The 23,791-nt window shown below is 51.1% G+C and overlaps 1 protein-coding gene across 3 annotated transcripts in view; it reads left to right on the top strand.

Annotated features, from left to right (window-relative positions):
- RNF220 (ring finger protein 220) overlaps positions 1 to 23,791 on the top strand; it is a 311,685-nt gene that overhangs the window by 195,996 nt on the left and 91,898 nt on the right. For all 3 annotated transcript variants that reach the window (XM_029911609.1, XM_029911608.1, XM_029911607.1), the window contains 2 exons: positions 1,995 to 2,124; positions 21,508 to 21,553. In XM_029911609.1, coding sequence (XP_029767469.1) covers positions 1,995 to 2,124; positions 21,508 to 21,553 — 176 coding nt within the window. The remainder of the gene's footprint in view (positions 1 to 1,994; positions 2,125 to 21,507; positions 21,554 to 23,791) is intronic.

Genomic DNA, 23,791 nt, shown 5'->3' with positions numbered 1-23,791 from the left:
AGGAGCCATAAAATGGCACCTTTTGGCTTGTGATTGGAAGGCCACGTTGCATGCAGCCCTTTGTAGCCAGCGCAGACTGCTTTATTGTGCACTACTGCCTCTCGCTTGGATTTCACCAATTTGATCCGTGTCTAACACATAAATAAATAATCCAGCAGGAGGGTTCACATTAGATGACAATGGGCAGCCATAAAGCATGCTTCCCCTTGCAGGAGTGCTCAGACCTGGACTCGGCACGCCCCCTTATGAGCACAGTCGCTAATACAGCTGGGAAATAGGGATTTGGAGGCCGGTGGGGTTTTTTCCTTTATTGTAGCTTCATTGTTTGCTTTAGAGTTTTATTTTATGTTAAATAGGCGCTGTATATTCCTAACAGAGGGGGCAATAAAGTTTCCGAGCTGGAGGAAATTGGCTTAGGAACAGGGACTTAAACAGAGAAATCTGGTTGTGCAGTGAAAACAGAAAGGCAGCGTTCTCAGGTTTGGGGCGAGCCGCACGAGTTTTCCTGCACTCTCCCCAGGCTGATCCTGCAGGGTTCTAAGCGCCCTCAACTCCCAGGGAAGTCGGAGATGCTCAGCACCTCTCAGGATCGGCCCCCTGATAACATCAGCCTATGGGGAGATGAACCACGTCCCTGGTGTGATGCTGTGAACTTCAGCCCAGCGAAGCCAGGATCTAGCCCCTGACCTTTCAGGTGGGCTGCCAGCCTTCGTCCTGGAGCGCTGGGGAGCTGCTGTCAGGAAGCCAGGCGAGGCGTGTGGCCGTGGCCACGGTGCAGAGCCCCAGGGAGCGCAGGGTGGGCTTTGGTAATGAGAAGCTGCTGCAGAGCAGGAGGGAGCCCCCGCCAGGCTCCCACATGGCGCTGAGCCCTCCTTTTATACGTCCTGTTACTGGACGAGTGGGGCTGGGCGGGAGGGAGAGGCGTGTGCTCTGAGTCCGGAGCTGGAACAAGCCAGGAGCTCCGGGGGTTCCTCTCCTCTCACCACAGGAAATGAGGAATTCCCATGGCCTTCAGTGGGACTTACTCATCCCTGAGCGGGGTGGGAGGAGGAGGGCAGTGCCCTGGATTGTAGGCCGCTCTGCCGCTGCCTCACTGCGTGGGCTGGGGGAATTCCTCTCTCTCTACACTGGGGGTAATGATCCTGGCCCACCTCACACAGGGGGCTGTCGGGCTTAACAACAATAATTAGCACTTTATCGTCCGTCCATCTCCAAGTGGCAGAGCAATGTTTTATAGCTGGGGAGACTGAGGCACAGAGCGGGGAAAAGGTCCTGCCCTAGGCCATACAGGGAAGCAATGGCAGAGCCAGGAATATTATTTAGGAGCCGGGCGTGCGAGGTGCTGTGCAAAGAGAACAAAGCCGGGCCCTGCATCAGACAAGAGACAGATACAGACAGAGAGACAGATGGAGGAGTGCTCGGTTCACTAGACCCCGCTGGTGCTGATGTGTACAGGGTGCCGGGCCGAAGAGCCTTTCATCTGGAGGGGTGTTGGTGCTCTCTCTGGGTCTGCTGCCAGGGAGTGACATTCATTAGAAAATACGCTATGGAATAGCTTGTCCCGTATTCTGTTAGTCGTGCTCAGATCATCACGCTGAAATTCAGCCAGCCTCAGGTGGGAGCGTGTCACTCACACTAGCAATTTCCCCCCCAGCCCTGGCCCCAAATACCCCGTCTCAGTCATGCAAGGGAATAGGACCCGGAAGCTGTGTCTGACCCGGCTGTTCACGGGAAAAGCTTGGAGCTGCCGCGATAGAAACCAAATGGCAAAGCTGCACCTTTCCTTTCTGCTCCCTTCAGGGTTGCTGTGCCGTGGGGCTGGGCAGGGAGCCCACCCCCCCCCCGTTAGCATCTGTGTGTCATGGGGTCTCTCTCAGGTCCACGCGCTACCGTGTGGCCAGCAGAGAAACGTGGCTGGGCTAATGTCAGTTAAAACCAAGACTGGGCTTACGCAGGCACGAGGGTTAATGCTTCCTCCGCTCCTCTCCCCACAGGCAAAAAGAAAGCAACCTTGTTCGACAGCCAGGCCCCGATCTGCCCCATCTGCCAGGTCCTTCTGCGCCCCGGCGAGCTGCAGGAGCACATGGAGCAGGAGCTGGAGAAACTCACTCAGCTGAACGTCAGGTAAGGGGCTGCCCTGTTTTTCCATCCTCTCTCCGCCAGAGCGGCCAACTGGCCGAAGCTTAAAATCCAGGTGTGGGAGCAGGAGCCTCCCCAGGGCCAGCCGGCCGTGGGCACTTTCCAAGCAGGCCCTGCCAGTGATAGCGAACGCGGTGTGTGTGTGGGGAGGGGGGGGATTGTGGGTGTGAAGCGCCCAGGGGACTGGGCTAAAACCAGCAAACTCATTTTCACATGGGAGCCCAGGGCCTGATCCAGCCCCCGTCAAAGTCAGCAGGAGTCTGTCCATTGGCTTGACTGGGAGTGGAGCGCAGTGCCCACCATAAAACCCAGGCATCCAGAGAACAAAGGGCCAGTGCGTTTACCCGCTGAGTCCCCAGCAACGCTCACTGCACCTCTGGGGCTCAGAGCTGGTCTTCACCTGCCTTCCTTCCGGGGGAGGAGATGGGCTGACACCCTCCTTCCCCCAGCCCTTGGCCCTTCATTCTGCTTCCCGCGGCCATTAAATACACTCCACTGAGTAATGTCTCCCTGATATTCATTGCAGTTGGATGGCAGAGATTCGGAAGCACTCCTTAGACATAAACTAATGGACTGGTCCATCAATGGCTATTAGCCAGGATGGACAGGGATGGTGTCCCTGGCCTCTGTTTGCCAGGAGCTGGGAATGGGCGACGGGATGGATCACTTGATGATTCCCTGTTCTGTTCATTCCCTGTGGGGCACCTGGCATTGGCCACTGTCGGCAGACAGGAGACTGGGCTAGATGGTCCTTGGTCTGACCCAGTCTGGCTGTTCTGATGTTCTTATGTTCTCCAGCCCTGCTAAAACCCAGGGACATGCTGCTTCCCACTGCGATGCGAGCTTCCGGGCGAGCAGGTACTTAGAGCTGTCAGCTCGAGGCATCCCTGGTACTTTGCTTCAGCAGGTTTGGGGCTCAAGGGGGCAAACCCACCCCCCCCCCCCCCCCGCAAGGCAGCAGGTATTTAGCAGAGAGCCTGCTGCCCTGGGCTGCCTTTCAGCTCCCACTGCCTACTGCTTTCCCCAGCACAGCAAAGTCCCCTAGTTAAAAAAACATTAATTGCAGTTTAACTGCTAGCAGTTATTTAGGGAATGACTGTAGCCAAGGGTTGGCAGATCCCTGCCCCTGCCTTAATAAAACTCAGCAGCCTCGGAAAAGAGCGTGTTTATTTCAATTATTAATGAATTCCCCGGTCATTAAAAGGTGAGAAAAAGAATCAAACTGCCGACTGGAAGCTAAGTTACATCACCGAGGGATAGGGAAGGGAGTTGGTGGCAGCGGGGGAGTGGCTCAGATTAATTGCCCCATAGCACCTGGTCAGACCACCGCTGAGGTTTGGAGAGAGCCCACTTCAGACTCAGCTCGGTCTGGGATATTTTTCCAGCCAAGCAATGACTGTGATCGGCTGCAGAGGAAGGGGGAATGGAGGGAACCTCAGCAGAGACCTCCTGAATGTGGGCTGGATGGAGACCTCCCAGATTCATCACCCAGGTGGAGTGCAGCTCCGTGGCTCTTTAACAGAGAGACAGTGAGAGAGAGGGGGGGGGGGAAAAGCAAACAGCCAATCCATTTATCCCACGCGACACCCAGTCCCCTTGTGTGCGTAATTTATGGTGTAATTTGGGCTGCATCCAACTTAATAAAGGGCCACTGCAAATTAGTGAACAGGTTTAAATGAAGAGAAGCAATTAGTGGTCAGAGCAGCCCATCAAGGAAGTTGGGCCAATATCAGAGTGAAACTGAAACTGCTGAGCTGCCTCTGGTCGGTGCGAGGCGGTGATGGGAAGGTGGCGTTTAATGGGAAAGGAAAGGAAACCCTAAATCATAAAGCGTGACAAGGGCCATTGTGGGCCAGCTGACAAATGAAAAAGAATGGCATTATTCCTTTAAATAACAGCGGCAGTTAAAGAGCAGACAGCTCTCTGTGGCTCGCCCTCTCTTCCCTGGCCGGCTCTGCTCGGCCCCGCGCACGGTGAAGAAGAATCAGAGGTCTTTATTAATTATTAAATAACGACTCCCACCGTGCCATGACAGATAACAGTCAATCTAGTCTATGGATTCAGGCAAGAGAGGCTAATCTGCAACAAAGCCGCTCATCGCCCTGCCGCTCTCTCCCCGCCTCCTGGCCGCGGCCGCCCTAGCCGGGGAGGGAGCCACCGAAACTCCTGCCAGGGCGGTGAGCAGGAGCTCCGGGGAGCGGGACACAAATGTGGCTCCTTACCTGGAACCTCTCCCAGCCAGGCAGGGCCGATTGGCTGTAACCATCCGAGTGGCCCCTCTTCCGCTCCCTGCCCCGGAGGCCCGGCCACAGGAAGAGCCGGGAGCAAGAGGACAACACGTCACCGAGAAAAAACCCAGGAGTCCTTGTGGCACGTGGCTAGTCCAGATACATTTGTTAGTCTCTAAGGGGCCACCAGGACTCCTCGGTTTTTTTGCTGATACCGACTAACCCGGCTACCCCTGAAACACATCACCGAGAGGAGAGAGAAACTCACGATGATCTCAAATAATCCAATAACCGTACAAATAAAGGCAGGGCTCTAAAGGTGATGGGGATCGGGGCAGGAGCCCAGCCCGCGCCCTGGCAATGCCGAGTCGTTATGGAAATACTTGAGCAGCTGTTACTTATCAATCTGATGGGGAGAAACATGCCCAGGGGTTGCTTTCCGGGGGGGCTCGGTTTTGAACAGAGGACACGGCCAGTCATAGTTTGTGTGGTGACGTTTTAATAAACTTGAATCATTTTGCAGCAGCAAAAACAAATGGCCAGCGCTTGCGGTGAGGCAAAGCGGATCCCCTCAGGCCCACTCTGCAGGCATCGTCACCTAGGCTTAGCAAGGCTCCCTCCAAAGCGCCCGGGCCAGCCTGCTTCCAGAGGGGGGATACTGGGCTGGAAGGAGCAGACCGTTGGGTATGGGGCGACCTTGCCTGGCACGCTGGGTTTGAGGTTAGGCACCGTCTCAGCAGGAAGTTAGTGGCATACTGGAGGGAGCGTGGGAAGCAGTGGAAAGAGGAGGAGTTCCCAGGGTGTGCACAGGAGGGATGGGATGGAGCGCAGGCCGAACTGCAGAAAAAGGCTCCTTGCCGGCCAGATCATTCGGGCTGTGGAACCATCTCCACAGGGAGGGGCGGGAGCCCCATCCTTTGGGACCTTTGGACAAAGCGCTTAGGGGCAGCTGCTCTCCGGCGCAGCAGCCCCAGCATGCTCCGTAGCTTCCTGTCTCATAGCCAGTGGTGATGTCGGCGGGGCTTTTCGAGGTCTTCCAGCCACGCTCCCGCAGGCTGGGAGAGCGCTCAGTGCTGGAGGCTTGCAGAAAAAAAGCCACTCTCAGGCAAGGAGGGGCACGACTGAGCCAGTGTGGCCAGGGCAGGCAGAAGATGCCGTCCCAAGGGGCTGGCAACCAGCTGTGACTGCAATCACCTGTGTTGAGAAGAGACCAGGGGTGGGAGAAACAGCATTGAGGGCAGTCATTGAAACAGAGCACGTAGTGAAGTGGAATTTACCAGAAGCCTCTTGAAATGTTGAGTGGGTTTGAGCTGAGATGGGTCCATTGGATCTGGGTCCAAACCCCTCCTTAAAGTGGCTGGGGCCTGAGACCCTCCCTGCCAGTCCCAGCTCAGCGTTTTGAGGGAGGGAGGGAAGGGAGAGGGCTGCATGCAAATTTCATTTCTGAGCCACTGGCGCTGTTTCAAGAGCCAGCAGCCTCGGAGCCCTTCTCGGTGTTACATATGTAACAGCCTCATTGAACTTGACATGTCAAATTCAGGCCATTTGTGCAAAATCTCCCTTTAATAATACCGTTTCATTTCGCTCAAATGAGACTTGAATGCATGTAAAATGGAAAAGGATATTTAAGCGCTAACATTAGGCAGATGTCTTGCCAGAGGCCGATTGAATAGATGAGATTTTGAAGTGTTTAACACGTTTTCGGTGCTCCCTCTTAGAATATGTCACCTGGCTTTCTCCCCCCCCCCCTTTTTTTCTTTTTTTCCCTCGTTAAGCGAAGGGTATAAATTGAAAGTAAACAAAACTACAAGCCTCAGCGTTATGGGATTAACTCCTTCAGTGCCGGAAAATTCACGCTCTCCCTCTGCAGAGAAATGAAGTAGGAGCTTACCTTTGGGAAGTACCCGTTCCAAGGAGCCAAAGGCCAGTTGTGAAGAATAGGATTTGGGTGTGGAACCAGTCCCAGAAACTCTTTAGGGGAGGGGCCCTCTGTTCATTTTATCGATGTGCAGCACCCAGCCCCATGGGGACCCGATCCTTGATTGGGCCTCTAGGCATTCACACAATAGAAATAATAAATAATAACAGTACCACGTCAGACCTATGTGCATGGCACGTATTTATGCCCCAGGCCCCATTAGCCTGTACAGAATACATGGCTCAGGCCCTGCACCTGTCTGTCTTGCCCATAGTTATGTATTTATCGACACCGGCTCTGGAGTCGCCCGGAAGCAGCAATGAGGTCTATTGTGAAATTCGGCAGGCAGTAATATCCAGAAGCTGATCTGAGTGTCTCTCGGTGCAGCGTGGGTGGCATCTCCATCTCCTATCCAGGAGGTGGGGGTCGTTTGAGGAATCAAAAGCATCTCCGTAAGGTCCAGATTCCCGCAATCCCATTCCCTGCATGCAGCCTCGTGCTCCTGCTGATGTCAGTGGGAGCTGTGAGCACACCCCCAAGGGAAGCATTACGCTCCCCGGCCCTCCACATGAAGAGAGCGCGCCTGGTGCAATCGACCTGGAACGTGCGGCCCCAGCAGGGTGCGGAAGGAAGTGTTGTAGGGAAAGGGGCGAACGGCAGCCCACTCTTTGACTGCCATTTGTGAATCTGGGGTCTCCGGACAATGCGGGGCACATTACAGCACACCCTCACCGTGTGCCATTCACTAAAATATCCCAGCCTCCACCACGCTCCCGTCCACACGGTTCCTGATGGAGCTAGCTGGGCGCTGGGCCCTCAGAATGACGATCCGTTCGTTCCATGTGCAGCCAGCCCACTCGTGTGGTGGCCCCTTGTACATAAACTTGCCCCGATGTACATATATGAATGAATATGCCATAGAACGTGTGTCTGGGTGAATAGTACAGGTGGAGCTGGTCAGGACACGCCTATAATTAAGGTTGCCTAACACTTCCCATTATAACACCCTTCTTTTTAGTTGCTTATAACTTTCCAAACTTAAATCACATGGACTGAAATTTCCCACACTGGGTGTCTGTCTCAAACTGAATTGGGGGGGGGGAATTTAAGCTAAAATGGGTCACTTCTCCCCTCCCATCCTTTGTTTTGCCTGTATTTAGCTCTTGGGGATAGAGACTCTCTCACGATGTGTGCATTAGCTCGGCATTAGCTTTTGACGTCTCTGGTGCAGCACTGTAACCAGCCGTGTCCATTAGGTCTCTCTGTGTCCTGCCATCCTGGTGATATCAAGCACTCAGGCATTGCCCTGGTCTGAGGGCTTGATTACGTCTCATGTAGTTTGGTTGGGTTTAATGTGGAGTCTTGCTAATTGTGCTTTAGTCATATTACTTCAGTATAAGTGGCCTCGGTCTTTTGGGAGAATTCAACAGGAGACTTGCTAGATTTCTTATTCAAAGGGCTAGACTGTAGGCTCATAGGACATACGACTCTTTAGATGTACCATGAAACAGCTGATCATAAGCAGCGCTTAACACCTTGTAGGGGCTGCTCAACAGGTGCCTTTAGTTACAGGGATGTGCATGGGACACTGGGCAAAAAAGGCAACGTAGCTTTCCTAAAGCACCGTTTGCTGTATGAGGCATTGGGATATTTGCCTGGGATAAAAGGTTATGAACAAGCATACAAAGTTACTTAAAGAAGCTACAGTGCTTCTTTCTTTCTTTCTTTCTTTCTTTCTTTCTTTCTTGCACCCATCATTGTAGTATCTCTGTGCACAGGAAACAATAACAACTATGGAGCAAACTCAGTTCATCTTTATTCAAGCTATTTGAATAAATCCGTATTTTAAAATCCCACCGGGCAGCCTCCGTTAGCTGCTACCTTCCCTGGTTAATAGGCTCTTGTTCTTTGGCTGGTTTGTTGCCCACATGAAGAGAGTGGGGTGAGGTTTCTGTGTGCACAGCATTTTAGGGGCTAACGGGGGGCCCCATTGAGACAGACCTGTCTTGCGGAGCTCCCAGTGTGCCCAGAGCCAGCACACGAGCTCTCCTACGTCCTAGCTGATTGCAAGGCATTTCCCGAAATACAGCTGAGGCCGGCTCCTTCGGCTCCTTCGAACTGGGTGCAAAGGGAAAATGCTCCCAATGGTTTTCCAGTTGGCAGGAAGCGGAGAGCCAACGCTGCTGGGGAGAGGGAAGTGGAGCAGGATGCAGTGGGGTGGCAGGAAGGTCCCATTCAAAGCAGGGTGGGTGCTCACGGGGGAAGCGCAGCTCGTCCCATTGTGCCAGCTTTGATTCATGGTGAGGGAGGAAAAGCCAGACACAAGGACTTCAGTGGCTTCCGCGCCTACGGAGGCTATCAGTGAATCCTGCCAGGATTTAAATCTTCCCTCCTCATTCCCCTTATGGTGGGTAATCTTTTCCCTTTCTCGCTATCTTCCCTCCTTTGGCAGGCAAGCTGGGAGCAGAAACTGCTGCCTCGGCTCCTGGCAGCGGTTCCTCCGCCCTCGCTCATGCCAAGAGGGCTGTCTCTCGGGGCTGCTGGGAAAGAAAGAGATAGCTACAGATCTCCACACTCTCCAGGAAGCTGGATGGGGCCCTGTCCCCGGTGGGACCAGAACACCAGAGTCTGGGAACATGCTTCAAATACGGCTCAGTCCCATCCTCACTGCCGGCCTCAGTTATCTTGGGGGGCTGCTGTGTTGTAAGTGGGGCCTACCGCTGGTATGAACATGTGGTGCAGAAGGGACCTGCAGGGCGGTGTCAGGGGGATCCTGCTCCTACAACAGCATTTAAACCGGGCTGCCGCTTGCACAGCTCTGATCCCCACGTGCACAGGGCTGGTTTAATTCCAGAGCGAGTTCCTGGGCTTTATGTCACCAAAGATGGCTCCTAGCATGGACCAGGGAGAGGCCTACATCATGCAAAAATTGACTGGCAGCCCTGCCCCTCCCTTCAGCCGCCCAAAAGAATCAAACCAAGCTGCCGGTCTCCAAGGGGCAAGCGAGGCGCACTCCCAAGCCCCAACAGGATAAATAGAGTGTGTAAAACCCAAATTAGTTCTGTTGGCACATGTCATGTCAGGGTCATGGCTCTCGCCTCCGGTCTCCCAGATTTATGCCCAGGGACATAAACACATCAGCCAGCACGCAGGCGCTGCCTCTCCACTCCCCGAGCAGCCAGTGCCTCAGACTTACCAGGCTTTGAATGAGTGAGATTAGAGACATTTATGAGTGAGATTTTTTTTTTTACAAAGCTCCATTGAAATACATAGTAAATCTCTCCCCTTAAAAGCAGTGAGACAGGTGAACATAGCTCGGGGGGGTGGGGGGTGGGCCGAAACTGAATGAGTGTCACAGAGGGAGAACTAGACATCTAAACCTGTCCTTATCTCTCCCTCGTGGGCTAACTTTTCTTTCTTTCTTTCTTTCTTTCTTTCTTTCTTTCTTTCTTTCTTTCCAGGCTCTTTCCCTCTTTTTTCATCTTATTTTTTCCCCATCTGCTTGTTTCTTTCATCGCTTCTTCCCTTTCTCCCCTTCGTCCCCCCGCCCCTCCCTTCCGCCATATCAAGGCGACATCTCCAAGCCAAGTACTTTTAATTTCGCCGGTGGCCCTTGCTGACACGGTGGATATGCACAGCAAGTTAAATTCCCGCCTGATCAATAAAACAGAAGCAGTGTGTCCGACCGGTCGATATTTTTTTATCTGTCTTCAGCCCAGTCCTGCTGATGACAGCCCCCTGCGCTTCAGCAAAGACACTCAAGGGCATCGGGCTTTGGCAACACAGCTCTTTTCTCTTTTTTTTATTTAAATTAAAAAAAAAATCCAGATGCCGAAAAAAAAAAAAAGTTCATGGAGTTTGGCCTTTGCTTAATAACGTTTTTATGATTTATCTTAATTTTTAATTGAAAAAAATTTGCGAATTAATTGATTTCTGGGACTTGCCAATTAACATTGTAATTGGGTGCATGATAAATTTCGAAGGAGCATCATTTTTCTCCCTCTCCCTCTTGTCAGCGAGAAGGGGATTCGTGAGGGCAGATGCTTCCTATCGAACCCCCCCTCCCAGGTATGACCACCCCCCCGCTACTGTATCTTAAAGAAGGAACAAGAAAGCTAATAAAGTCATGTTATTAGAGTCTCAACAGAAGTGACCTCGCAAGGCATAAATCCAGGCCTGGGAGATCCTGGGGACAGGTACTATTAAGTGCCTCACAGTACTTTCTGCCAGGCGGCCGAGGACACCCTCCCCATCTCCTGATTGATCTTCGCTTCGACAGCCTGTGGAAGGCAGCTCGGCCAGGTCCAACGCGTGGAGCCGAGCAGCTGACGCAGGCAGCCGGGCCGGGGGAGCTTGCTGAAACTTCCCCGAGCAAAAGGGCTTGAAATTTAGGGCCATATCCTGCCGGGTGCTCAGCTCTCAGTGGGGTCAGTGGGAGTGGAGGCTGCTGGCTCAGGATCTGGCCCTCACTCAGGGCTCTAATGGACTGTGACTGACATCTCCTTGGCTTCCACGTCAGAACCCGAGTTCAAAATGGAGGTGGGGTGGGGAGAGATCTCTTAGCGCTCCCCTGGGCCGTCGCTGTGGGCAAGGCAGGGCTGTTCCCCCCAGGCAGTTCTCCAGGCCTACGTCCAGTCTAGCTGTAAATGTCTCAGCCCTGGGCTGCTGCTGTTTCCGGGTCCCCTGGGGTCCCTACAAGTCCAGACTCACAACCAAGGGACGAGGGATGGACGCCTTGAACTGCGCCCGTCTGCGGTCTCACCCCTTGGTTCCCTTAGACAGCACCTAGGAGCTCGCCGGCGCCAGTGGCAGCGCTGTGTGTTTGTGATTTCCCTGTCCGTGCTTCCCTCCAGCCCCGTCGTCAGCAGAACAGACCTGAAAGGGACAGACGGGTTTCCAGCGTGAGCTCCACGTGTAGGCGGCTGGAGTCTTGTGGAAGGGCTGGCGCCGTCCCTGTGCCAAAGGAAAGACACCAACAGCCTCACTCCGTCCCCGTCACACACACATTTGCTGGCGTGCTCACAGCCCTCACACATCTGTACACAGACACACTCACTCATACCGCCACACGCGTCCACACTCAGATGGACCTCCAGTGGGTCCTGTGGTCACACGCTCCCACGTACATGCTCACGTGGAGTCACATGTACGTGGAAACACACGTGTTCACCCCCTGACACATGCACTCAACTTGTCACCCATGGGCACTCTTTCTCTCTCTCTCACACACACACACAGACACATGCTGTGATACATCCACACAAACCTGGCCTACACTTAAAACTGAGGTCAACAAATCCACACCGTTCTAGCTACGCTGACCTAGCCCTGGGGGTAGACGCAGCCACATCGATGAATGAAGGCTACCGTTGACCTAGCTATTGTCGCTCGGGGAGGCGGTGTTCCTACGGTAACGGAAAAGCCCCGTCATCGCTGTGGGCTGTGTCTGCACTGTGGGGCGACAGCAGCATCACTGCGGCCCCCGAGCGTAGACATGGCCTCACACTCACTCATACTCGCCCTTACACCCAGACGTGCACATCCCATGTATCCACCTGTGTGCTTATACGTCCCTTTTCACATGTTCATGTGCTGTCATACGCTGACACGGGCTCACAGATCCATGCGTGCTTGCTGCCTCTCCTGCTCGCGCAGTCATGGGCACACGCCTGCGTTCTCTGTCCCTGCCTCTGCTCAGCTCCCGTAGAACAGGACAAGTCCCCAACGAGGCTATTTGCCATCCTCTCGCCGCATCGTGAAGGGACGGCCACATCCATGCCGCTTGCTTTGCCCTGCGGCTTTCGAGCACTGACCTTAGTGAGCCAGAGGGCAGGATCTTTGCTGAGCACCGGCTTTGTCTGGTGGCCAGTTCCCAAGCCCTACAGTGGATTATCTGCCTGTTGTCGGGATCTCCTGTGAGTAATCGGCCCAGGCATTTCTGTTCCCTACATAAAGGAGAGTCAAAACTCTAGTGTCCAAGGCAGCCTCATAGGAAGCACACCGATACCCTCAAAGCCCAGTTACGTTTGCATGAAGCAATTCTGGGCTGTTTGCAAGGCAGCGAATGGAAACCTGCAAAAAGGTGCGAGGAACTGGCTGGTGTCTATGGGCACCACCACCCTCTAGTGCATAGAATCAGAATTGCTTGACCGTGTGTCATATACCTTGCTCTACAAAACACTAGTGGAGATTCCCATCCCCTTTTAATCAAATGGCAGGGGGCTGAGTTCTTTCCCTGCTGCCTTAGAGAAACGCCAAGCAAGGCTTGCGTGCAGCCTAGTGATAACTGTGGTGTCCTCCCAGTAGGTGGTGATGTATTAATTGAGATGGAATAAATGGGCCAAAGGTGTTAACATAACCCAGTCACAGTCCAATATTAAAGCGTGGTGAATAAGGTGTACAGAGACCTGAACCTGCCTAGCACCATGGCAAACACATCATTAAAAATGCTTTTAACCTTTTATTAAAAAACAGAAAAGAAGGAAAATCAGTTAAAGCCTTTGAAAGGTAAAGCATTAAATAAGCGTTTCATTTTAACAGCATCCCTTGTTCCCTTTCCCTTTATCTGGTGGTTAGAAGGAAAAACCCCCTTCTTGTTTGGCAGTCGCTTCGTTGGTATCAAAACTGGTACTAACCCTCACCCCAGCTGGGGCTTGGGATTCAGCTAAAGCTGGCAGGGGTGGTGATGTCATCTGGGTCTTTGTCTCTCCAGCCCGTTCTGGTCAGGACACCTTATGGATGAGGATGAGAAAGGCCTGGGGTCCCAGGAGACGGTGGGCTGGCTCTCTCCAGTAGCTTCTGGCTGTTCTTCCTGTCTGTTCCTGGGTTTGTTCTTTCTTTCGCCACAAAATCTGTCTCTTTAGGCCCCAAAAGGGCGTGGTGGGCGGAATAGCCCATCCCCTCGTTATTTGGTTCACCAATGAGGCTTAATAGCCAACATGCTCATTTTGGCTCATTAACTTCTGGCTCCACATCCCCTGTTTTTAACAAGCGTAATTTCAACACAGTCCTTGAATCATCCCAGGAGGCCTTTTCCCTGTACCCAATACAATGTTTCCGTCTCCCTTTTGCACCGTTTCTCGTCAGAGTTTGTTATGAGAAGTTACTGTGACGTCCTATGAACTTTTACATCCCTTTTGCAGTTGAGCTCACAGTTTGGGTTTGTTTGTAGGCCCAATCGTCACAGCAGCGGCCACAGGCTGGCTCCAAGAGCCCCCTCGCTAGCAGTAGCAGCACATCAGCTCTCGCTCTGATGGGGCTGAACTTCAGACACTTGTTCCTGCTGGATCAGAACGAGGGAGTCTGAGGTTGACCGCTCTGGCCTTGCCAATCCCAGCTCTTGCACTGATTCATCAGAGAGAAAGTCAGTCACCAGCTGTAAAATCCAGATTCAGCTCTGGATTTCAGCATCCAAAATTCAAAGGTGTCTGGATTCGGGACTTCGGCTCAGGCCCATGTCTAGATCTCCAGTTGCCTGGGGAACCTGCCATTTGCGTTAGCCAGCTTTTTCCTTAACAGCCTGGTTCAGACTAGATTTAATCTAGACCCACAGTGTGCGAACTAGGGGGCCAGCCGGGAAGTGAGAACTTCTCAACGATGCCCAACCAGGGTGCTGGGAGATCTGGGGCACATGTTTCTGGAAAGCAGGAAAAGCGAGGCGCAGGAGATGAAGCTCGGGGGGAGAGGGCAGGTAGTGGTGGAAGCCATAGGGGAGGATGGGGAGTGGAAATGTAATTAAATTCAACAGCGTCTTGTATTTACCGAGCTCCCTCCATCCTGCACACTGGGGGGGCTGAGCTCTTGTGAAAATCTAGCCACGGGGGGCACCGTGGTCACTGCTGAGTGGTGAGCACTTGGGAAGGTCCAGACCTGACTGTAGGCACTAAGCCTTTGGGACTCTGGCCCCACATATCAGGTGTTAGGTGATCTTTTAACTGGAGTACCGAGCGGGTGATGTTGACAGGGCCTTGTCAAGTTAAAAATCACGGGCCAGTCACTCAGCTGATGGACTGTAGCTCCTTTAAAGTCTATTGGAGCTATGACAATCGACACCAGCTGAGGATCTGGCCCTATGTAGTTTTTAAAAAACCTTAATTTCTCTATTTAGGTTTTAAATGACGCCTCCATGTATTTAAACTGACATTCAAAAAAATTCAGTTCACTTTCCTCCACCACCACTTCTTTCCTTTTTGCATGTCTCCCAGCTTGGGCAACGCAAACTGAGTGACCCGTTTTGTTTTGGGTTCTGACAAATTTCATTTTCAAGTGCTTCTGCCCCAGGGCTGTGGTGTTTGTGTTGCAAATCCTGCTGCCGGGGCCGTTTATTTGCTTTAAAAATAAATCGTTTCCATTGGGATTTTTTTAAAAGGAAATATTTCAAGTTTATATTTCAAGTTTATTTTTACAAAATCTAATTTGGGAGCCAAATGCGAGCTGGCAGGGTCTCTTTCCAGCCAAAGCCCTGATGAGAATTATTTTATGGAATGGTTTCATAAGAGAAGAATAACAGGTATGTGGCCATCAACAGTTGTTGGCTGCATCCTCACCCATCTCCTTAAATATCTTCTCATTGAAGTTTTATATGAAGCGATAAACACAAACGATCTTAACTGCCCAAGCACAAGGAACTTCTTCCATCAAAGTGATAATTTATAATTATTTGCACAGTGGTGGTGCCCCAGGGCTCCAGAACCCATTGTACTGCGCACTAATGATCTCAGACCTTGCCATGACCAGCATTCTTCACGACCATCTATGTTTAACCTGCTTTTTGGGGGTACTTCATGATCTCACTTGAATACACTTTCCTGAGAGTCAGTTGATGTTCGCAAAGCATTTAAAGATTTTTAGACAGCAGCATGGACTAGTGGTTGGAGCAGAACACTTTGTCTTACAATAGAAGCCAACCAAGATCAGGGTTCCATTGTGCTATCCATTGTTTGTGTATAATGAGAGACATCCCTGGCCCAAAGAGCTGACACTCTAAACAGACAGAGAAAGGAACATTATCCCCATTTTACAGATGGAGGACTGAGGGAGACAGAGATTAAATGATTTGCCCAAAGAAAGAGATGAGAACTGACCCCCCCTCCCCAAGGACCTGCAGCTTCCACCCTGCTTCCCAAGGAAAGCTGCCCACGATGTTCAAACTTGGGTCTCTCAAAGGGACACTCTGAACTTGACCCTCCTTCCCCCCCACCCCCCCGCTTCTGCCTGGAAACATGGTACCTGCTAGAGTTACAAGTTGCACCAGAAAAAGGGACTTGGGCTGAAAAAAGTGAGCACAAGCAAATCTCCCTCTATTTTGTCAGTTATTGGAAGGCTTGGAAGATTCGATTTTTATGGGTAAATGTCAGGAAACATTGGTTTCAACACACACAAAAAGTGACTAAAAATATTTCCATTGATAATCATTGAAATTTACAGCTAGGCAAAGTAAGACAAATGCTGCTTGGGAACTTATTAGAGTTGATTGAAAGTTGTTTACTTCGTATATTTTGCCATGTGATATTGACAATTTGTGCTTTAATGGCTATAAAGCTCTAACTTTTCGAATCTCAACATCTACTATATTTAATAATTGTCTGACCTCCTCCCACATTATTTCCTGCAACTATGAAAATTTAAATCAATAAACATTAAAAAATGTTTAAAAATAAACATTGATAGTATCCGGCCACACTGGGTCAGACTAATGGTCCATCTAGCCCAGTCTCCTGTTTTCCGACAGTGGCCAATGCCAGGTGCCCCAGAGGGAATGAACAGAACAGGTAATGATCAAGTGGTCCATCCCCTGTCGCCCAGTCCCAGCTTCTGGCAGTCAGTGGCTGTGGACACCCAGAGCATGGGGTTGCATCCCTGACCATCTTGAAATCCATGGAAGCTTGAGGGGATCAGCACTTTTGAAAATGATGCCACATTTATCTAGGTGCCTAACTATAGATGTGTCTAATTTTAGGGACCCAGGGTTTGAACAATTTTGCCCTAAGCCCACTGTCCCCATGCTCATCTTCCATGGGCTGGAATCGTAGGAACATAGGTCATAGGACTCAAAGGGGCCTCCTGGGTCACGGGAGCCTGGCCATAGCTTGCCCCGGCACTCGGGTCAGCACGATGTGCCCCAGAGATGCTCTGTCAGAAACACATGCCACATCAGCATACACATTTTCATCCTGCCAGACTCCTAGAGCTGCATCTTCTTCATTTCCATTGCACGAGAAGTGTCATCTTGGGGAATCAGGAGGTGTCGCGTTGTCTGTTGGCAGCTGGAGGACAGCCACTCCCTGAGATGGCATCCCCTGTTTTTTGTATGGACTTGGAAGGAAAAATGGCAAAGGTCACTATACGCGACAGCGAATGTGGCGCTGGCTTTGGACTGACACCCCTGGGACTGCAGGGAATGCGGTGTTGGATGTGGATAACCACCCCTTGGGCTTCTGGGTAATAGAGCAGCAGCCCTGGGGACGTCAGGGGGTTGTTTCATATTAACTGGGGATTTTTCTCAGGAAGTCAGAGCCTGCTTTTAAAAGGATCCTGCCCATCCATGCCTTATCGCCTGTTTCTTTCAGCTTTGCTGAAAGGGAACGCTCCTCTTAGCAGCTGGTGTGAAATAATCAATGGAGGGTAGAAATCACCATAGAGCTGATATGGGTTCCCAGCAGCACATGGGTATCCGGCCACCTGATTCCCATTAACACTAATACAGGTGACACAGCTGAATGCCTTCACAGTGATCTCAGGGCATAGCCACCCTGATGGGGTTGTAGCTCCAGGGATAACAGCCATCTGAGTCAGTGACTTTCCATCCTGGAGTCTGAGACCATCACAACCCAACACACACATACACAAACACACACACACACACACTCTGTACCACGCTACGTGTACAAGTGCATAGCCCCTAAAAATGGATTAACATAGAAGTGTCCATGTAGCTGATCAAAACGAAAAGCCACAACGATGAAAAATTCAGGTCTCCCCTGAATCCCTGGGCATTAGTGGGGTGTCCCCGCCCCCCATATGCCCTTTCTCTCCTCCTTCATAATTTTTTTGTGTAAAAGAGAAAGAAGTTGTTTTGTTGTAATGAACTAGATAAACAATTCCCCAAATAGATTAAAACTAACTGTAACTTATAAAAACGGGTAGTAATTATATTTTATTAGCTAGCAAAACACCATTTTTTTATTTCAAAGGATAATTCTGTGTAAATCACCTTAATTAGAAGTGTCAGAGGAGCCTGTGAATATCATACTTAGTAACTAATTTCCTATGTACAGGTAATAATTTAAAACACATGGATCACTCGCCGAGTGGAAATATGCTAGCCATGAAATAATGTGGGGAGTGTCGGGGTTATTACTATGTAAATGTGTAATCATTTCAGACCACTGCAGACTTGCTTAGTGATTAAAGAGAATTCCGAGGTCTCCAAAGATTGTGCTCTCCACAAGAGCCTAGAGCGAAAAACTTTAAAAGGCACCGAAAAGTGTTTGAACTTTAAAGGTCTTGATTTCCCTTTTACCATTTTTAATTCGTCTGCGGTGTTTATGGAATGGAAGGTTTCTCTTTGCTGATGGCCTTTCGATTCTCAGTCCATTGCTAGCTTCTCTTAACAGTTCACCGCCTGGAAGCGAACAGCCTCCCGTGAAGGAGAGTGCTGCTAAGCCTTTATGGTAGATTATTATTTAGAGGGGCAAAGGAATTGCCAGACTAAATCAGACCCAAGGTCCATCTGCTCTGGTATCCTGCCTCCAACAGAGGCCAGCACGGGATGCTTCAGAGGAGGGTACAAGAAACCCCACAACATTTGCAACAATCTGTTCCAGAAAAAGTTTTTTCCTAAACCCCAAGAGCTGGAGACTGGCTTATGCCCTGAGGCATGAGAGTTTATGTCCATTCCAAATCTCTCTCTCTCTCGCTCCCTCCCTTTATTTTTTCTTTTTCATTTTTAATATTAAAAGGACTAATGCAACAGGACTAAATTTGGCCCAAAACGTAGGGTTTTACTTTGAAAAATTACTAAAACTAAGAATAATAGAAACCTTGCCATAAAATTTAAACCCAAATCCAGTGAAAATGTAACAAGCCCCCAGTTATCTCTAGGGTTTGAACGTCGGATTTTCAGCTGCATGGGTTTGAGCCAAAGCCCGGTGAAGTCCACGAAAGACTGTCCAGTGACTTCAGTGGCCTTTGGGTCAACTGTGTTGAGGGCTGAGTAACTATCGGCCATAGGCTGTTCTCCTTTGTGGACTGTCTACGAGAGGGGCACTTGCAACACACTGAGCCAGTGGTTACAGAAACAACTTTTTAAAACAAAGATTTATTCCTCCTCCCACACCCCCGTTCAGTAGTGTTTGCAACTCAAAGCTGCAGCCCTAGAGCAGGGGAACCAGCAAATGAAACTGACTAGAAAAAGTGTGAAACTAACTAATCTTTCCTTGTGGAAGGTGGAAGGCTTTGGAAGAGCCAAACAAGGGTATCATTGGTGAAAAATAAATGAGATTCTCAGTGTTGCTTTTAAGTTGAATCATTTCAAGCACCATTAACAACAGAGGGAATGAAACTTGTTTTTTTTTTTAAATATAATATTTTGCCTAAGTTGTTTCACCCCTGGCAGAATGATTTAAATAAAAAGATAACATTGAAAAGCAGGGATCAAGCCAATTGCATAATATCTAGGGCCAGATTCTGCTTGCACCAGATTGGAATGAATGAGCAGAGAAAAAAAGGTGGAATCAACTTCACAACTCCTCTGTGAATCCTGCGTTGCTCCAAGCTGCCATATTCACAGCCCTGGAGACTGATGTCCGCTGCCTACCCCATGGGCAGGATGGGTACAGCACAGACAGTACCCCACACTGTCCTGCCTGTCCCCGCCCCCCACACACCCCTTCCCTATTTCCCCCAACACACACGGAGTGTGCCTGCAGTAGGGAAAACACACACCATGTTTTTGCTGGAGACACTGGGTAAGCAATGTTCTGAGCGTCAGCCCCAGTATCTGGCTTGTGCAAAGGGGAAATCTGCTGGGTCTGATTGGGAAGGGACCCCCCCCCCCCGATTGTGGAATGACAGCAGCGCCTGCAGTAGCTACCCTGTGGTTGCAAATCTGTCAGCTCCAGCCTTCCCCCTAAACCAACCCTTTGATGACCCACAGAGCTGTGCTCCAGGACGGGCATGGGTTGCAGAACCCTTGTGTGGGCTCCCCCTGCATTTCACCCTGTGCTGCAAAACTGCATCTGATCTGCACAGGGTGTGGGTAGAATATGTCCCAGTGGAGCTGGGTGGTCCAGAGCCCATGCTGCTGAAATCTCCGCATGAGAGAACAGAGAGAAACAGCTTCTAGCATGTCCCCCTGTTCCGCTGGCTGGTGCCACTGCAGTCAGAGCTGGCACAGTCAGGGCTGTGCTGTGAAAGTGGTTCTGGAAGGCAAAGCGCCCCCATTACCAATGCTGCTACAATCAGGAATCCCAGAGAGGGATCGATGGGAGGGAGACGATGACTGAGACGCTCATCCATGTTCATGTCCATCAAAGAGTCCAAGTAACTGCAGCTGCTTGGCTAAGAATCATGTTTTAAAAGTGCCTCGTTGACTTCTGTGCGTTAGGGATGGGAACGGAGAGGCAGCAAAGCCTTGATCTCTTGCACTTTGGTGACCCGATCATAACAAATAATTCCTTATCTCAGCCCTTCTGAGGCCCACAGAGGGGTACGGGCGCGTGTGGTGGGGTTGCGGAGGTTTGTAGCCTGAGGAGAAAACACCTTCCTCCATCCCTTCTCATTTCATAACACCCAGCCATCTGCCAAATCAAGGCAGATTAAAGCCGGCCAAATTCAATTTCTCCCCACTGCCACGGCAGCGCAGCATCTGGGGCTAACGTGTCCCCGACAAAGCGAACATGACAGCCACATTGCTTTTTTGTCACATCTAGTACCATGTTGATCTTCTAAAAGTCTCATAAAAATGTATTGATGTCTCCCATATTGCTGTGATTGGGAAGAAAGGAGAGTGTGTGTGCGGGTCTGTGTGTGCGCCCGCGTGTGGGTCTGTATGCGTGTGTATATTAATGTTTCTGAAGTAGATCTGATTTGATATGTCTTGTTCTATTGTCAGCAGCTGTTTAGCGAGGCTTTTTAATACTTTCTGGCTGCCGATCACTCATCCTTAGCCTGGGATGCAGGCTTGCATACAAATTTTGTTATTAAACACAATTCCATTCCCCCCCCAACCTCCGCCTCCACCCGCTAACCTCCCCCCTCCACCCACCCATCCATCCACCCATCCATCCATCCATCATCTCCCCGGGGCTATGGAGAGGTGGGAGCCAGCCGCCCCGCCACAATGTACTTACAAGTGCAGGCATCGGGTTGGCATCATATTTCAAGATCCTTTTGCCTGCTGCAGGTGCTTTGCATTGACAAATCGAATCATGGGGAAATAATTTATTTCCTAATGCTGTTTGCAGCGTGTTAGCGGGAGAATTTACATGAGAGAGATTACTTTAATAACCAAAAAATTATAGTGCGGGCCTCCCCGCCATGTCGGCTTTGATCTGTAATTGTTTCAAGTTTAACCTGTCTGGAGGGGGGAAGGCGTTATTAAATCTGCGGCATCTCACACCAGGGAGGGGAAGCTGGGGAGGAGGGCCCTGACACCGATCTCATTCCCCGCCGCTAAATGGGAAACAAGCGGAATTAACAAATGACTCCAGCCAGTGGCAAAACTGCTGCTTTCTCGGCACTGGTTGGAAGAAGGGGAGTTTCCTTCATCTCCTTCTTTTTAGGGGTTAATCTCACTCGCTTCCTCTTGTTCTGCTCTCCCTCGAGCCCGCTCCCACGCAGCGCTGAGCACCCTCCGTTCCTTTCAGAAGGCACTCAGCATCTCGCAGGATCGGGCCCCTCGGCGCTGTGGCAGCGGTCACAGGGAGAGGTGGGCAGCAGCAGCAGGGGGAGGGAACGGATTTCACTTTGCAAAATCTCATCCGCTGGATTTGGGTTTTGCGAAGCCAGGACTGGCTCCACTCTAGGCCCCATTTGATCCAAACCCTTCCAGTTTGGGAGAGTTTGGTTAAACTGCCCCGTCTCTGATCAGAACCAGGATCCCTGCCCCCTGGTATTTAACCTCCTTTATTTCCCCTGCACGCTCTCTCCCCACTTCCGCCCCTGTGCCTTGCTGTCATGCAGTGGCCAGGCCGCTCACTCTCTGCTTTTCTCTCTTGGCAGTAAGAACTCCATACTGAAGGATTCCATGGCACCTGGCACCCCCAAGGTAAGTGAGGAAAAGCGACACCTGTTGTCACGCTCCCTGAAAGTGACCTGATTCACACCTGCTCCCCCCTCACATACGCGTCACTCCCCGTCCCAGGTGGTGAGGTTCGCACACCAGGCCCCGGGATAATGGGTGGCTCTTGAATGGGGTCATCTGTTGTGACTCTCCCCAAGAGGTGAAATGCTGTGTAGTTTCTGGGCTCATTTTCAAGCACCAGTCTAACCAGGGGATGGAGGGAAGCTGCTCCTACTTGGCCAGCTGCCAGGAGGTTGCCTGCTACTCCAGAGTGGCTAGCTCCCAGCACAAGCCGGGCCACTCCTCCTTGCGCCAAAGGGACCATGCAGCCGAAGCGTGGGCAGGTCACCAGGACCCCAGGTTCTGTCTCATGGCAGCTGACTGTGCTGCCGGCGCTCAAAGCACAAAGCCGTGCGCTGGAGTTAGTGGAGTCAGAGCCGCATGCTGACATCCTGGGGAAATGAAACAGACCAGAAACAAGAGCCACTGCTCCATGTTGAAATGGTACCAAGGTACTGTAGCCCCCTTCCTCCTTCCCTCCCTTGGCAGTGACCTGCCACCCCCTCAGCCCAGCACAGAGTTCTGAGAGCCACATCTATCACCCACAAAATGCAGCAGCAGCATCTCTATTACTATTAATACTCCAGTGAAGGGGGCCCAAAAAGTACCTAAACAGATAGCTACATCTCCAGGAAACCTGCAGGAGCCACTGAGCAGCGCTATTCCCCTTTTAATTGATTAGGAAACTGAGGCAAAGGGAAGTCAAGTGACTTGCCCAAGGTCACAGAGATTAAGTGGCAGAGGCAGGGGCAGAACCGACTGCCAGGCTGCCAAGCTCAATCCACTAGGCAGCAGCGGCTCCGTTGTGTAGTTGGACAATTCAGAAAGATTGGAACCCAGAGCTGAAAAGGTCTCAGTTGGGTTTTAGCCCTGCCCTGTTCAACATCTAAATACACTTGTTGCCGTGTAATCAGGTAAGACAATCACATGGAACTGGGTGTCGGAGCTCCTGGGCCCGACTTTGTCATTGACTAGCACTGTGACATTAAGGAGTCATTTCTCTTCTCTGCGCATCAGTTTACCCATCACACACCCACACGAGATGGGGCTGGGAGAGCTGCAGTGCCAGTTCTGGCGGGGATGTTACCTTCCAGATCCTCCAACAATTTCCCAAGACCTCCAGGAAAAGAGATCATAATACTACTTCGTACTCTGATAGCACTTCGCATCTTCAAAACGCGTTCCTCCAGTAGAACTTACTGACTCTCACAGGCCCACGTTTTACACCTGGGGCAATTGATGGACAGGGAGGGTAAGTGACTTGCCTGAGGTCAAAAGTAAGTCAGTGACACAGCCAGGACTAGAACTCGGGAGCTCCCAGCTTGCATGCTGAGAGTGAGACATGGCTGTCTCAGCGTCTCTTGGCTAAGTCAGGCCCTGATATTTCTGATGTGAAAAACAAGCATTGAAAAAACTCCAAAGTGTGTTTGAAAATCCAGAATCTTTGAGGCTGTCTTTCGACATCACAAAGGAGCAGGAAAGGGAGCAGGTGAAATAAAAGCACCTGTGCTTTGCAGGGTCCCCTCTCCCTGGTTGTCAGGTTTGAATGCTGATAACTCGGCGGTCCCCACTGCAGAGCCCAAGAGGGAGAGTGAGGGCTCGAGAGAGATTAGCTGTTTGGAGGTAAATACACCGAGTCAGTGACAGACACCAGATAAAGAAGAAGGGTCCGTCTCTCGGCAGGGCTGGGCTTTTGAAGTTTCTATTGACAAAGAATCCCATTTGCCTTGAGAGAGGGGATTAAACTGGGACTGGAGAGTCGTTCTATGTAAAAGAGATCAGTCGCCTCCTGTCATCACATGGATCTTTTTCCTTTGCCCGTCACGTCCAGGCCTAAGAACATTAACTTCAAGAAGTCTTGGGAGTGGGGGGAGAGAGGGTGAAATCTGGAAATCTTTCATTCCCCTCTCAGAAAGCCTGCAAGCTCCTTGGCCCTGGGGGATTCATTATTTCTAGGTGGCTTTTGCTGGGAGACAAGTCTTGTGTGGGGTGGAAAGGCACAGTGCTCTCGGTTCGTGTTAGCTTGGTATTAAAGGCCCCTTTGTAATGGTGCTGGAGTTGAGCAGGAGGCGGTTGTGGGATGAAGCTGCGCCGTCTCTTTGTGGCTGGCTGAGTTATTGCTTTCCTGGCCTGGTGCACCCTGTCAGAACAGGGCGTGCATGC

Source organism: Terrapene carolina, unplaced genomic scaffold, assembly GCF_002925995.2.
Source record: "Terrapene carolina triunguis isolate 2854851 unplaced genomic scaffold, T_m_triunguis-2.0 Scaffold110, whole genome shotgun sequence".
Taxonomy (NCBI): domain Eukaryota; kingdom Metazoa; phylum Chordata; order Testudines; family Emydidae; genus Terrapene; species Terrapene triunguis.
The sequence above is the reverse complement of the archived record's forward strand: the minus strand, read 5'-3'. Positions and strand labels throughout refer to the sequence as shown.